This window comes from Amblyomma mixtum, chromosome 8, assembly GCF_055824585.1.
Source record: "Amblyomma mixtum isolate Tamu chromosome 8, ASM5582458v1, whole genome shotgun sequence".
NCBI lineage: Eukaryota > Metazoa > Arthropoda > Arachnida > Ixodida > Ixodidae > Amblyomma > Amblyomma mixtum.
In genome coordinates this window covers 74,883,930-74,897,315 of record NC_143019.1, presented here as the reverse complement: position 1 = coordinate 74,897,315, position 13,386 = coordinate 74,883,930, and the positions used below count along the sequence as shown (strand labels likewise).

Below are 13,386 nucleotides of genomic sequence, written 5' to 3'. Positions count from 1 at the left end.
CAGCTTCCTGAAGACTCTGGTACTAACTTTCATTCTCCATTTTTATTCAAGTCTAATTAGCGAACACCTGAACTGCTATCGTTGGAAAGAAAATATCGGACGAAACGTTCAAGACCGCTTCAAGTAGCAGTACTCTGAAGTGTTTATAGAACGGCAGGCTTCACCTAGCTTGTTTGCCTGTCAAAAAAGAAAGGCCACGAAAAAAACCATCCACCTGACAACGCCGCTATTTAAACGCTTCCAAACAGTCATTAAAACAATCGAACTGTTTTATCTTAGAAGCACGTTGGCTGGGGTTGTTGTAAGCTAACGGTGCCATTAGGCCGGCGAGTATTCTGCTAGCATTTGGGGCACCGAAGCAATACTTAGATGGTAATCACGATCGCCAATGTTGTCCCACAGATCTGTGATCTGGCTGTTTTTTGTCTCCATGCGGACAATACCTTCAAATACTAATTCAGCGCTTTTGTTAGCATCTGGAGTACCGGCCAGAGTGTAGAATAAACGCCATAATATAGCTGGAAGCCTGCTTCTTATACGGTTGGTTTCATTGCCGGTAATCAATGCTTTCAAGTGACCAGTGTGGCTCTTCTGACGAGGTAAAAGAAGCGATGAGGACTCACCTCCCCGTGTTGAAATCTGGGCACATAGAATAGTGTTCAACATCACTGCACACTCGATATGAAGAACACAGTGGAGGCAATGCCAGGGCCACCTTAAGCATTGTCAGAAGAAGACGCATCGCCTGTCGTTGCCACTGACGCTTGTGATGGCTGCGAAATTGCCAGTGTTGAATGGTTGTGGAATCCAAGTGCACGTATCACGTTCCTATCGGGTAGACAGCACAAGCGGCATAATAACAGTGCGCAATGTGTGCACTCGATGTACATGAAAAACATCATTCCTCTTCCAGAGAAGCTCCACCTCTAATTATTATGTCACATTTAATATGTCTTGAATTGTTTTGTCACTCTTTCATGGAATACCTGAACAATCAGCTCGCGGCCGCATTTAAAAAGGAACAACTTCACGACTTAAACTGAAATTACCCACGCCCGCTTTATATCCAGAAACTATTGCAGCAGTCGTGCGAAATTAGACGTGTTCTTTCCTTCTCGCGTGCCTCCTCACCAACCACGTGAATTGGCTGCAAGACGCAAAACCTGTTTGCTGAGCGCTTCGAGTAACAGAGTCCAGCTAGAATGGGAAAGGCGTTGGCATTCGTATACCTCTGTGTGTACCTTACGAGCAGTCTCTCCGCAACAACAGCGACAGGTGAGTTGCATGAACATGCTTACAGTTGAGGGCTAAGTAGAAAATCCGCCTTTTACTACCGATTAATTTTCTGTACGGCGTTAAGGTGAGTATGGGATAGAGGAGCATCTTGTTTAGTCAGAATAACACATGCAACGTGTTGCGGTGTGCTGATTTCATTTTGCATTGGTAAAACCTAAAAAGCATACTTAAGGCATCACGGCAGTAACTCTGAAAAATATTAAGTTCATAGGATCAAAGGATCAGCGAAAGGCAAACTAATAAACTCCAAAATTGCGGAGAAATGTTTTCAGATGAAGCAATGTTGCAGTAAAGAGAAATTTCTGCGGAAAGTTTCTTCTCCGATTTGTTTCGTGAGCAAGCGCATTCAACGACTTTAGCGGAACTTACGTGCAAGTGAAAAATGAAAACAGAAAATGCAGCGAGAGATGCGAAGCAAGAAAACAGTAACAGCAGTTGATGTTAGCGTTGTTTTTTGTGTGCTTTCATTGCGTGCGTTTTTTCAAGTTGCCCAAAGTTCCGAAATATTATACTATAATTTCGCTGATGCGTTTTCCAGTCAGCAACTCCACGAAACGACTTCAATGGGCCACGGCCCTGCTCTCCGCGTAATTTTCGTACCTGTTTTTTCAGACAATTTCAGCCTGAAAATTGCGATTTCTTGCAACATGCATGACCTTTTTGGTGCTTTACCTCAAGCAACACATGAGACTGTGTAACTAATACCTGTCGCACACACTGCACCTCGACCGTAGTGGCTCACTGACAATGGCTCTGGTGCTCAACCCTGTCCGATCACCGGAGGCGTGGCATGCACTCTTTCGAGGGACACGAAATGCAAAAGAACCCTCAGACTTAGACTATGATGCGTATTTGGCAACAACAGGTGGTTGAAACTAGTCCGCAGTCGCATTGTGTATTAGTCGATATGGCTGCAAAATGTATGTATTAGTCGTTTTGAAGATGCGCGCTCAAACTTTTCTGTCGCCTCATAGCGCTGCCGGAATTACGCCGATCTTGTGCTATCCGCCATCAAAAATCTTGCATTTACTGCCTCTAGAGATTTCACTGTCCTGTGTAGTGTTTCATGTTCTCTTTCGGCGCCGCAACAACATCCTGCTTATCCTGCTAACATCGTGCTTCTAACATTATGCTTAACTTTTTTCGCTGGTCTTGCTGTCGGTTGCTTCGACCATTTTCACATTCATGGAGCGACACCAAAAGCTAGCGGAGCTGCGGCTTTTATAGTTTACGGGTAGCCACATCCTGCTCGGGTTTTGTGTGCCTTCTTGCTCCGTGACCGCATATTGTCGGCTGTCACAAGTCTATATAGAACTCACCGTGTAGGAGCATTTTTGTGATTTACAGCAGGTAGGGAGCGTAAGAAGTACCAGTCATCTAGACACATTCTTGAAATGCGCGCATCAGCTGTAACAAAACCTTTCTGGCTGTCGATCGATAATTTATGCGCTCCGGTAGTGCTCCTTTCGTATTATGAAAGATTGCGCAAAATGGGCATAAGCCAACAAGTACGCTTCGATAAAATCGGCTGCATATTAATAGCTTTTAATACGTATAAAGCTTCCAAGAAAACAGCTTCGTTTTGAATAGGGTCTTCAAGATCGTGTTTAATGCTTGCGAAAATTTATGTATCTTATGAACCGATTGCATGCCGAGGTGAATAATCAATAGGGCGACATACATCAGAAAATTTGCTAGCGCTGAATGAGGTCCAAGTGAAAGATGGAAGTGGGTATAAGCGGTTTTGCTCGGAAAACCTGCCTGCCAGGAGTAGCGCGAAGACTTGGATGGTCAGGCTATAACCGGAAGTGCAGGCCGTAGGTCAGTCAGTAGGTCAGTCAGTGCGACTTATTGTTTTCGTCCCTGGATCTCACTCTGACCCCTTCAGTTTTATGCTGTCATTCAGAAAGTGGCGGAACTGAAGTTGTCATCGTGATAATGAGGGGCGAAAGCTTTTGAGTTACATGAAGGTGGCGCGTGGCTGTGTGCATGCGCATAAGCAGCTTCCGTAGCAGTCCACCGCTATCGCCTAGTGTGTCATTAAAACCTCATGTTTTGTAAAGATACGCTGTTTTCCCGCCAAAACAGATATCCTGTAATGTTGCATCTTCTCATTTCAGCCAGCCATGAAGAGAGTGTATATCGCCCTATGCTTCCTCCTCCTTGTCTCCCTAGGTAAAGTGGTTTCAGGCAAGTATACATGTTCCTTGAAACGTCTTCTTTAGACCGGCAGTCAGCCACCCACTATATTCCTTCTCTCGTCTAGTATGTCCCAGCGTTTTATAGAACTTTACCTGCGAAAAATTATCTCAAAACTCTGTCGTCATCTCAAATTGCACCCTAAATATAGTACTTATTCTAGTATTCCCGTCTTTGCTGTGTGTTGGTAGCCGTCTGATCGAACTAGGGATGGCGTGTGGCATCTAGTTCTACAAAGTAGCGAAAAATACAGGTACTTTCAAATTCCTACGAAGACCTGTTTGAATTTTTTCACGTATATAGAACATTTTTATTTATTTCTGCTTGTAAGTGCCCATAAAGTTAAAAAAATTAAACTTGACATGGTCGACCACAACAAAGATGCAGTTTTTTCACTGATTGAATAAAATGTTGAGAAACAAACCCTTGCAAGCCTGTGCAAAGTGGGGCTATTCTACAGAAGCCAAAGTGCTTTTTTTTTCTTGGCTAATGAGTTCCCGAAGAGGATATATTGCCTGAAACAAATATTTCAGTGGACGTGACGCGGAACGCAAAATCGAGCAAGAAAAACAATTTGAACTCAAATGAATAACAAAAGTTGTTCCCACTGTTACACGTAGCATGGATCGCCCCGCCGCGGTGGCTCAGTGCTTACGGCGCTCGGCTGCTGACCGGAAAGATGCGAGTTCGATCCCGGCCGCGGCAGCCGAATTTCGATGGAGGCGAAATTCTAGAGGCCGTGTGATGTGCGGTGTCAGTGCACGTTAAAGAACCTCTGGTGATCGAAATTTCCGGACCCTTTCAGTACGGCGTCTCTCGTAGCCTGAGTTCCCTTAGCGAAAAAGAGGATGTGCTAAAAATGCATTTCAAACGTATTGTATTAATTTCATATTTATTTCGCATTTTTTTGTCCCTATGCTTAAACTGCAATACGAATGCTTTCTAAGTATACAAGGAATAATATTTTAAACGTTCTTAAAAATACGTGAAAAGTACATTTTTGCCCGCTTAGCATATTTATAATGCATTAAAAATATAATAAAAATATACATTAGAAATATACTAAAAATATACATTTAATACATTAAAAATGTGTTTACTCGGGCTTAAAAAAAGTCTACTGGGCGGCTCCATGGAATGACACTGGTTAATTCTTCAACTGGAGAACAAATCGTACACGGGTATTTATCATTAATCAACAGGAGTCTGATATTATAAGGTCACGTGATTGAATGGGAACGGCAGATACCTACACACAGCATACCAAGACGACAGCGACACAGCAAACCACAAATCCTACGGCAAGCGCTTTACTTGGCTTGCCGTATATATACCCTGCGAAAGCGACGCACTATTTTGCGCGGTGAGGCCTTTTTTTGCGCAAATACTGTGGGCTGCCAAATTATCGCAGAAGTACCCTACTGGTCGCGTTCGAATCTGGGGCTAATTGAGAACGGAATTGCTAGTTGAAACTTGCGTCAGGCACAGGTCAGTAGTCGAACTGTCAACCAACAGATACATGGGCGTGTAAGGGAGCCGGTCTGCCCTGCCAGACGGGGTCCTCCCCGCTGGCTTATTCAGACCCAGAAGTACCCAAGGCGCTTTTGCTGGTATAATGCTATCACGTTCTCACACGGAAATGTTCGAATGACATTGATTGGAATGACATTCGAGAATAGGAATGACATTCGGATTCGAATGACTGCCGCGGTGCTGCACGACACTTTCGAAACGCATTCGAAAGCCTCAGCTCGTTTTCAGTGTACAGCGACGACGACGACGGCGGTCACACTAGTCCGCCAACGACAGTATATATCACGCTGAACAACAGCATGTAATTATAGTGAAATATATAGCTTACTATAATTCTAGAGGGACACGTTTTTCCGGCCAACGACACCGACGAATCCGGTCGGCGGACGGTCAGCCTTGTCGGCGGCTGAGCGAGAGCACGGCGATGAGGCGGCGGTGTGTATATGCTCGCGCTTCTAAATGAGCGAAACGAACGGCTATATTTCACGTGTGCACACCTGAACACTCACCAGCGATAAGCGCTTGCCAAATCAATTTCAGTCGACGACGGCTCTGTTCCCTTCCGCGACGACTAGGCCCAGCGAGTTCGCAGGGTTGGATCTGTGATTTCGGCGGTTGTGAAGAGCGAATCACAAGCTTTAGCGAATGCAAATAGTCACCAGGTGTAGTTTTGGCAACAGTGACCTAGCTGAAATCAACTATTGCTTACATCGCAGGGCACGCGTACGATGAACGGGAATCGCCGGTGTGACCCAGACTGCCGAGCCGTGCTTTACGGCCAGCAGCAGTCGTCGCCGTCGCTAGCTTGTGGATAACAGTCGCCAGACATACTTCTGGATAAAGTAGTTTAAAAAAAAGCACTGGTCACGTCGGAGAAAGCCGGGACAAGAAGCGAGAAGCGCCAGTCCTGCGCGATGCCAACAACCCGGCTTTCTCAGGCGTGCGATCGCATCATCGCTTCCCACACATTGTCGCACTGCGTAAACAAGCACGAGTACAACCAGTAAAAAAGAAAACAGATTGTTTAATAGAACGAAAGCGCAGATTGCGTTTTATGTTATGTAAACAAGCGATGTAAACAACAGTATGAGTGCAGTCGTCCTCATCGGCGCACTCCCGGGGAAATTTCATGCTGACGCGGTTAATATTCATTGGCGTAATATTATCTTCAAGCACTCCCTTAGACAGAACACGTGTAGCATCGTTAGATGACATTCGGTTGGAAGGCATTCGAAGCGCCCGTGTAGCAGGGGTATAAGTGGTGGTCACCTTCCTGCTAGAAGTTACCACAAACGAAAGCATGACACAAAAGGGAAAGTTTTCACTCCTCGCTGAAACGTCGTTTCGAGCCCTAGATTGTTTCACGGTAGCTTGAAGTGTAATGCAAATATGTTTACGCGGACAACCCATTTGTTAGAATTTAAGTATACTTCAGACGGATTAACTGCGTATTTACGAAAGTACACTTTAAATAGATGGCAAGCACCAAAATGCGATCCCGAAACTCGATTTTGAGCATTAGATTGTTCAACGACAGCTTGTAGTGCGCTGCAAACATGCTAATGAGGACTGCCAATTTCAGTGTTCTTTGGACGAATTAATTGCGTATTTACGGAAGTACACTTCAAATACATTGACGACACGCAAATGCCATTTCCCGAAACGCGATTTCGAGCACTCGACTGTTCAACGGCAGCTAGAAGTGTGCAAAGACGTTTAAAAGTACTGCCCGTTTGTTAGAATTGAAGTATATTTCGGATGAATTAATTTCATATTTACGAAAGTTCACTTTTAATACATTGACAAGATGCTAAAACTACATACATATACGTTTACAAGGGCTGCCCGTTTTCTAGAATTGAAGTATACTTTCGATGAATTAATTTCATATTTCCGAAAATACACTTTTAATACACTGACAAGATGCTAAAACTGCATACATATTTTTTCACGTATTTGAAAAGTGCTCGAAGTATGCTTTAAGTAAGGTATTTTTGGCACATTTTAAAAATATATTTCGAATACCAAGCATGAAATTTCAGGAACATATTTCCTGCATATTTTTAGTGCATTCATGAATACAAAATATGTTTAAAATACAATTTAAATAGCCCACCGTATATTCCAAACGTATTAGTTTTTGCTAAGGGTTGTTTTGGGCCGTTAAGCCCCTATAAAGCAACCAACCAACCAAACCAACCAACGTAGTAGGGATCAAGCTTGATAGTTTGATGACCTAATGAATGCGAAATCACAGCGCATCAAGAAATCCGGTACACGCAAGATTCTGCTGAGAAATCTGGAGCCCTACCGGGAAGAAAAGAAATTTCTTCGCTTATATATTTTTTCGAAATATCTTCGAAATATATTTCGCTGAACACGAAGGCAAAAGCATGGAAGCGGCTATGCCTTCAGTATAAAAGCATGACGCACGTGCTCCCACGGGAAACCAAACAACTAAAAACATTATGGGATAATCTCAAAAACTGAAGAAAGCGAACGCGCAACAGGCCAGGAGCGTGGTGGCCACAGCTACGTTTGCGCTTATTTTTTCCCCTGAAAAGCTGAAATCTTTTCTTCCCTCGGAAAGTTGCAAGTACATATTATGTTTTGCAGGCGGCGGACCACCGTCTGAACCATTGGACGACAGCCTTGCCCGAATCGAGGCGTCGCAGTCGCCAGCCAGCATGCCATCCAGACAGACCGACATTATTGGCGGCATGGTGCTAGGGAACGTGCAGCCTGATCCCAGCGTCATTGGTAAGCGTAACACCGTTTCTGCTACGACTACAATCGTTTCCGTGGTTCTGCGGCCACCTTCGCGCGCTTGACTGCTACGTAGTGAGTGCTCGATTGCTGCTAACGGCCCGTGCAATTGCGATCGACAAACAAATGGCTTGCTGGCCTCGCTTCCCGATATTGGCATCACAAACCATTACAATATTAACGGCTTGACCACATATGTACTCTCTTAGGAATCAATATCTACATTTTTTTGCTGCTATAAATGTTATATACATTTCCCGTTTGTGGAGCACAGTCTGAAAAATTAACACATGAGCAAATTATGTAAAAAAGAATAGCCTCTTCCTGTGCCACTTTCTTCAGCTTGCCTTTTTCATGGAGAACTAGTGCCACTGTGTGACAAGGCAAACACTGTATGCCTGCTCTGAATGCACGCACATTATAAAGTTCCATTGCAACACATCTGCGTGAGCTTATTGTGCTCAAAGAGCACTGTAGAGTACATCATGCATTATGTGCCATTAAGGCGGTAGTATAGACATGCACTGGCATAGTTGATGCATTAATTTTTTCTGAACTTATGAGTAAGGTGCCATGAAATCTGCTTTTCTTATGTGTCATTTACTGGTTTTGCTGCCAAACATAGTGAAATGTCTTATCAACACTCTTTTCCACAGACTTCGTGACGAGCGAAAGGAAAGGTGACCAGGGAGGGATCCTCAACAGTTCTGAGCTGAGCTCTCCAGCACCCCATCTTAGCCATAGCGGGCCATCAGTAGATGACAGGGCCACAAGGGCTTCATGCAGCCATGATATAGAAGACGGAGGAGCCCAGCAAGGCTCTGTAGCTGAGGCAGTGGCCGGCCGTCGCCAAAGCAGTCGACTCACTGCCGTCGACACAGCACTGTTAAGGGAGCTGGAGGCACGCCTTCGTGCTTCAGAAGAAGAGCGCATTCAGAGGCGCATGGAGCATGAGAGAAGGCTGAAGCTGATCAATGATGAGCATGCCTTCAAGGAAGAACAGTATGCTGACGAAAGGCGGAAGCGCAATGCGTTGCATAAAATGAAAGTTCGAGTTTTAAAAGCAGAGGAACAGGTCCTGATTTTGAAGCGAAAAATTCTGCTAATAAAGCTGGAACTGCTAGAAGTAGGAGGCAATGTTGAACCTGTCCATATGCCACATATCGAATAAAGTCTTTTCATACAGTCATTTTTATCTGTCTTATAGAATCGCCATTGTCTGACCTACTGGGATCTCTTAGGTTGTAACATGCAGCATTATTCGCAGCTTACCTCTACTGAGTGTCCATATAGCTGCCACCTTTACTAGTAAAGCAACGCTAAATAAGGTGGCTCAGATGCTGAGTGCCCGAAAGTGAGTCGGGTTCACGCAAATCCGCACCTGCATCTTCAGGATCTGGCTCATTGCCATTAGGGATAGGATACCGCTAGGTGCAAGCAGCGTTATGCAGTGCTGCACATGCCGTTATTATTGCAGCTTACCGCTTCGTCGCTCCGTCAGCGTATCCAGTTTTGTCCTCAGGCAAGCAAAATGTCTCTTCCAGACTCCAAAAGCCCGCTCAATTGAATTTCATGTTTTAATATGACTCCTGTTGTAACTGCAAGGAACACGACAAAATGAGAGCTTGCGCATGTTTTACATCACCTCAGCAAAGCCAATTCTTCCTTACCTTTTCTCTGAAGTTGTTCGAGGATTTTTCAATGGAGTCATCAAGAGGGGCATACAAGCGTAACCTTGGTCGCCAAGGAGAACGCCATTTACTGTCAGCTGCTCGTACATGATTGACACCCTACTGTTATCAAAAGTTTGACTGTCATGAACAGAGCCTGGCCAGCTTGTCACGACGCCGAAAAATTGAAGCTTGGGCCCTGACACAACCTGTAAAAGCAGAAGAATGATTTCAGACAGTGGCCTGTGGATTGACGTACACTTCATGCGTAGAGCTGCCATGTACAGTCATCCACATACTTGTCTAGAGCACTGAAAAGGCTCGGCCTTCTCTGAATTTGTGGCATTTGTCACTACTTGATGGGGTTGACAAAGCTTTCTGAGGCACGATTTGTGTGTGTGTGTGTGTGTGTGTATGCGTGTGTGTATGCGTGTGTGTGTGTGTGTGTGTGTGTGTGTGTGTGTGTGTGTGTGTGTGTGTGTGTGTGTGTCTGTGTGTCTGTGCGTGTGTGCGCGCGCGCGTGTGTGCGCACGTGCGCGTGCGTGCGCACGAGCTACAGTATCACCACCTCTGTGGCGCATGTACGGTGGTAAAGGTAAATTACGCTGCCGGAACTGCACAGCAACGGCCACGAAGCAGCAGATGCTCTTCTGAACTGTTTTGCACGTTGGCAAGAAATGCGAATTGCGCTCTTGTCAATTTTGCAAATTCGAGAAAAAGGGCCACTCACCTGCACATTTATAAAGAAGACCCCTTTTCTGTTTCTGAACACTTCGACATCAACTCCACCGGGGCTTTTCATTGGCACACGAGTGCAATCGATGCACCCAGTAACCCCGGGGAATCTTCCGATGACATGAAACCTTGTCATGACTGACCTCGTTTCGGCGGCGTTTGGCAGCCGGGCGTACTTAAGATAAATACTCAGGCAGATAAGCTGTGTCACCTCCAAGATGTTTCGGCAGACAGAGGGTTGAGACACACACACAAGGCGACCTACAACTGTTTGTATGGCATCAGTTCCATAAAAAACGCAGTGTGATGAGTACCTTCAACAGGGCAGGTAGCGGCGTTCTTCTGTTGTCATTGTTTTTATGCAATATCAGGTCTCCCAGTATTGCGATATATGCTCGCTTTAAAAAACGATACCGGGCTAGAAACTCTTCACTATAATACTCCAGTGGGTTCTGCCTGTCGGCCAGATGCCGAACTGGAATCAATGTCGGAGGCTTGTAAACACTGCCGTAGAGAAGGTCGTGTGCGCGTCGCGGAAACCTAGCGTAGCTTTCGAAGCTATGGTCTCCACATAGGTATCACATGGTCATTATTCTTCCCTTTCCGCTTCTCACAATGTCAGTAAAAATAGCACCAAAAATCTTTGCGGCCCACAGAACGATACCAGCCGTCAGTACACTGCGGGCATCTTAGCTGCGCACGGCACTAGTTCCACAGCCGAGCGTATCGTGCACAAAGCCATGCGGGGAAGCATGCGTTCAGGTAGAAGAGCGAGGTTGGGAAGCATGTAGGTGTAATCATGTAGCATGTAGCATGTAGGCGTAAACATGTAGGTGTAGCATGTAGGTGTAGCGTGTAGGTGAAGCATGTAGGTGTAAACAAGTCTAATCTGTAAGAGTAAAGACACGATCGCACGAGAATTGATAGAAGCGCACCGAATATGTAAAAGTGGGAGCGCATGTGTTAGCACCCCGTCGATCATGCTATACAAAAAAGAACATCAGTTTTAGATATGCCATAATATCTGTGGAATCCCCTGTTCATGTTGTGCGCATTCGAGTTTCTACGCACGTGCATTCAACAGTGTTCACCCCTATCTGGCTTACCCCCCCCCCCCCCTTGTGTTTGATATATACGCGGCGGTTTATGAAGACATTAAAAGTGTTGCAAGTTAGCGCCTGTCCTGTCGTTTTTTCTCCTACTTTGTGCCGTCTTGTTGCGCTTTAATTCTTGACAGCTGTGAACCAACATGCCCCGGAGAGTGTTTTACTGAAGCATGTAGACAGCATGCCGCCTCCCTTCGCGGGGGGAAGCACCAAGGAGGCCCTGACTCAGAGCCCCTTTGTAAGGGACGTTTCATAATTGACATCAGGCCGCCTTACGGTGGGTGACGCACCCTTAGTAATTTAAGGAGCGTTTTAGAATACGAGCCTGAGCCTCTCGACTAAGCAGCCACCGATACCGAATGCGGCTAGAGACGCAGCTTCGCGCTCAGACCACCAGAGCGTCGGCGCCTCAACGGCGGCATAGAACCCATTGTAGTACAGGGAGAAGACATATCACCCTCGGAAATGACCTCTACCAACGCGGCGAGGCGCACGGCGCGCACATCAGCTGCCTGCTCTGACGTCACTCCGCGCATGCGCACAGCTGGCGGAGCGTGGTGCCACGGCTCAGCGCGCAGCCACGCTGACGTCGCGAAGCGGCAGGCGTTGTTTAGCTCTCGCTAAAATAACGCTTTGAATAGCTTTGCATCCGCGTCAATTGTGCCAAGTCTTTGCTGCCAAGAGGATCATATATAAAGTTTCTTTTTTTTTTTCAGCGCAGGCCAAATGCCCTCAGCTGGAATGCGCTGCCCCAAACCTTAACGTCGCTTGCTTCATTGGGGTTCGGAGGTGTCAGTGCAGATGCGGTAAGCATTGCAACTTTCCCTAAACATAGAGTCCGGTAGTAAGTCTCTTGCTAGGCGAATTCCATATCACGCAACTCGTACTCGTCTCGGCTACCGATGATCGGTGCAACCTGCATCTTCAAACAATGGTGCCTCTCACATATTGTCTGGTACAGAACTTGCGGTGGAGTGCATTGAAAAATTGTGATTTTTGAAAATATTCATACAATACCCCGCGGTGCAGTAGACTCTGAAGAGGTAAAACAAAACTCCACCGTTGTATGGGCATGCGATTACGTAGTTTAAGCAAAACAGTGGCATAGAATTGGAAATCTGCACTGCGTTATTAAGACTACATTAATGCAAATGATTAGACCTATCTCACTCATCAAGCACGCAACTCTTGGTAGATTGAAGGGAATCTTGGAGAGCGAGACCATATTAGTAAAGGAAGACGCCGTTCCTTGGAACGAATGCTGCCATGTTTACACAAATCCTTTCTATTGATGGAATGTTTGATCTTCTCTTTCTAATTTGGTTTTATTTTCCAGTTGGTGATCAGGACCCCTGTACGTCCTTGTTGCACCGCTGATGTCCCCCAGGCCGATCTCTCAGCTGCAACAGGAATGGCTATGGATGCTGGTGTCACTGCGGTGCGTACTATTAATTTTCCTATGGCAAAAGCCACTTCGAAAACACTGTGTCAGTGCTGAATGCCACAAAGATAACTGGTTGAAAAAGCATGGACTGGGAGCATATTGGAAAAATGATTTTATAGTCAAAATGCGCACGCACACACAAGTTCTTTCAACGCATGTACAGTCACCATTTTGAAGCTAGGATACTCCCATCTTCGTGCAAGAACGAAATCATTCCAGGTTTACTGTGCACTCGATATCAGAAACTTCCCAGGATCTTGGGGTTTACTGTTTATCGCGCGAATTTTGTGCCGTTTTTTTTTTGTAGTTCAACGATGGAAAATATACTGCTCATTTTGGTGTTTATTTCACATTCATGCTTGTATGACTTATCTTGCTGTCTGACTCTTCGAACTTTTTCGCATTTACCATGTGATGTGACGCTTATTTTAATTCAGAGTTCGCAAGTGACCGACGGCCTTTTCCAGAGGATTCGGCAAGGTTTCTCCTTGATAGTTTATGCTGACTGTGTCTGTGGCCATCTGTACAGTCCCTGGGCGTCAGGACCAATAAATAAACTTTAACAGACAACAATCTGTTCTCAATAACTCTGTCCGCTATTGTTAACCACTTATGAGACATGCACTTACAGTTAACT

The 13,386-nt window shown here is 45.5% G+C and overlaps 2 protein-coding genes across 2 annotated transcripts; both read left to right on the top strand.

Moving 5' to 3' along the window:
• Positions 1 to 970: 970 nt before the first annotated feature.
• LOC149333036 (uncharacterized) lies at positions 971 to 9,094 on the top strand. Its single transcript, XM_089555964.1, has 4 exons — positions 971 to 1,275; positions 3,421 to 3,486; positions 7,645 to 7,788; positions 8,451 to 9,094. Exons 1-4 carry the CDS (start codon positions 1,203 to 1,205, stop codon positions 8,963 to 8,965), a joined length of 798 nt encoding a protein of 265 aa, XP_089412090.1. The 5' UTR covers positions 971 to 1,202; the 3' UTR covers positions 8,966 to 9,094.
• A 2,392-nt stretch (positions 9,095 to 11,486) lies between these two features.
• LOC149333035 (uncharacterized) lies at positions 11,487 to 13,386 on the top strand. The gene is made up of 4 exons (XM_089557617.1): positions 11,487 to 11,543; positions 12,022 to 12,111; positions 12,642 to 12,743; positions 13,187 to 13,386. Exons 1-4 carry the CDS (start codon positions 11,487 to 11,489, stop codon positions 13,310 to 13,312), a joined length of 375 nt encoding a protein of 124 aa, XP_089413743.1. The 3' UTR covers positions 13,313 to 13,386.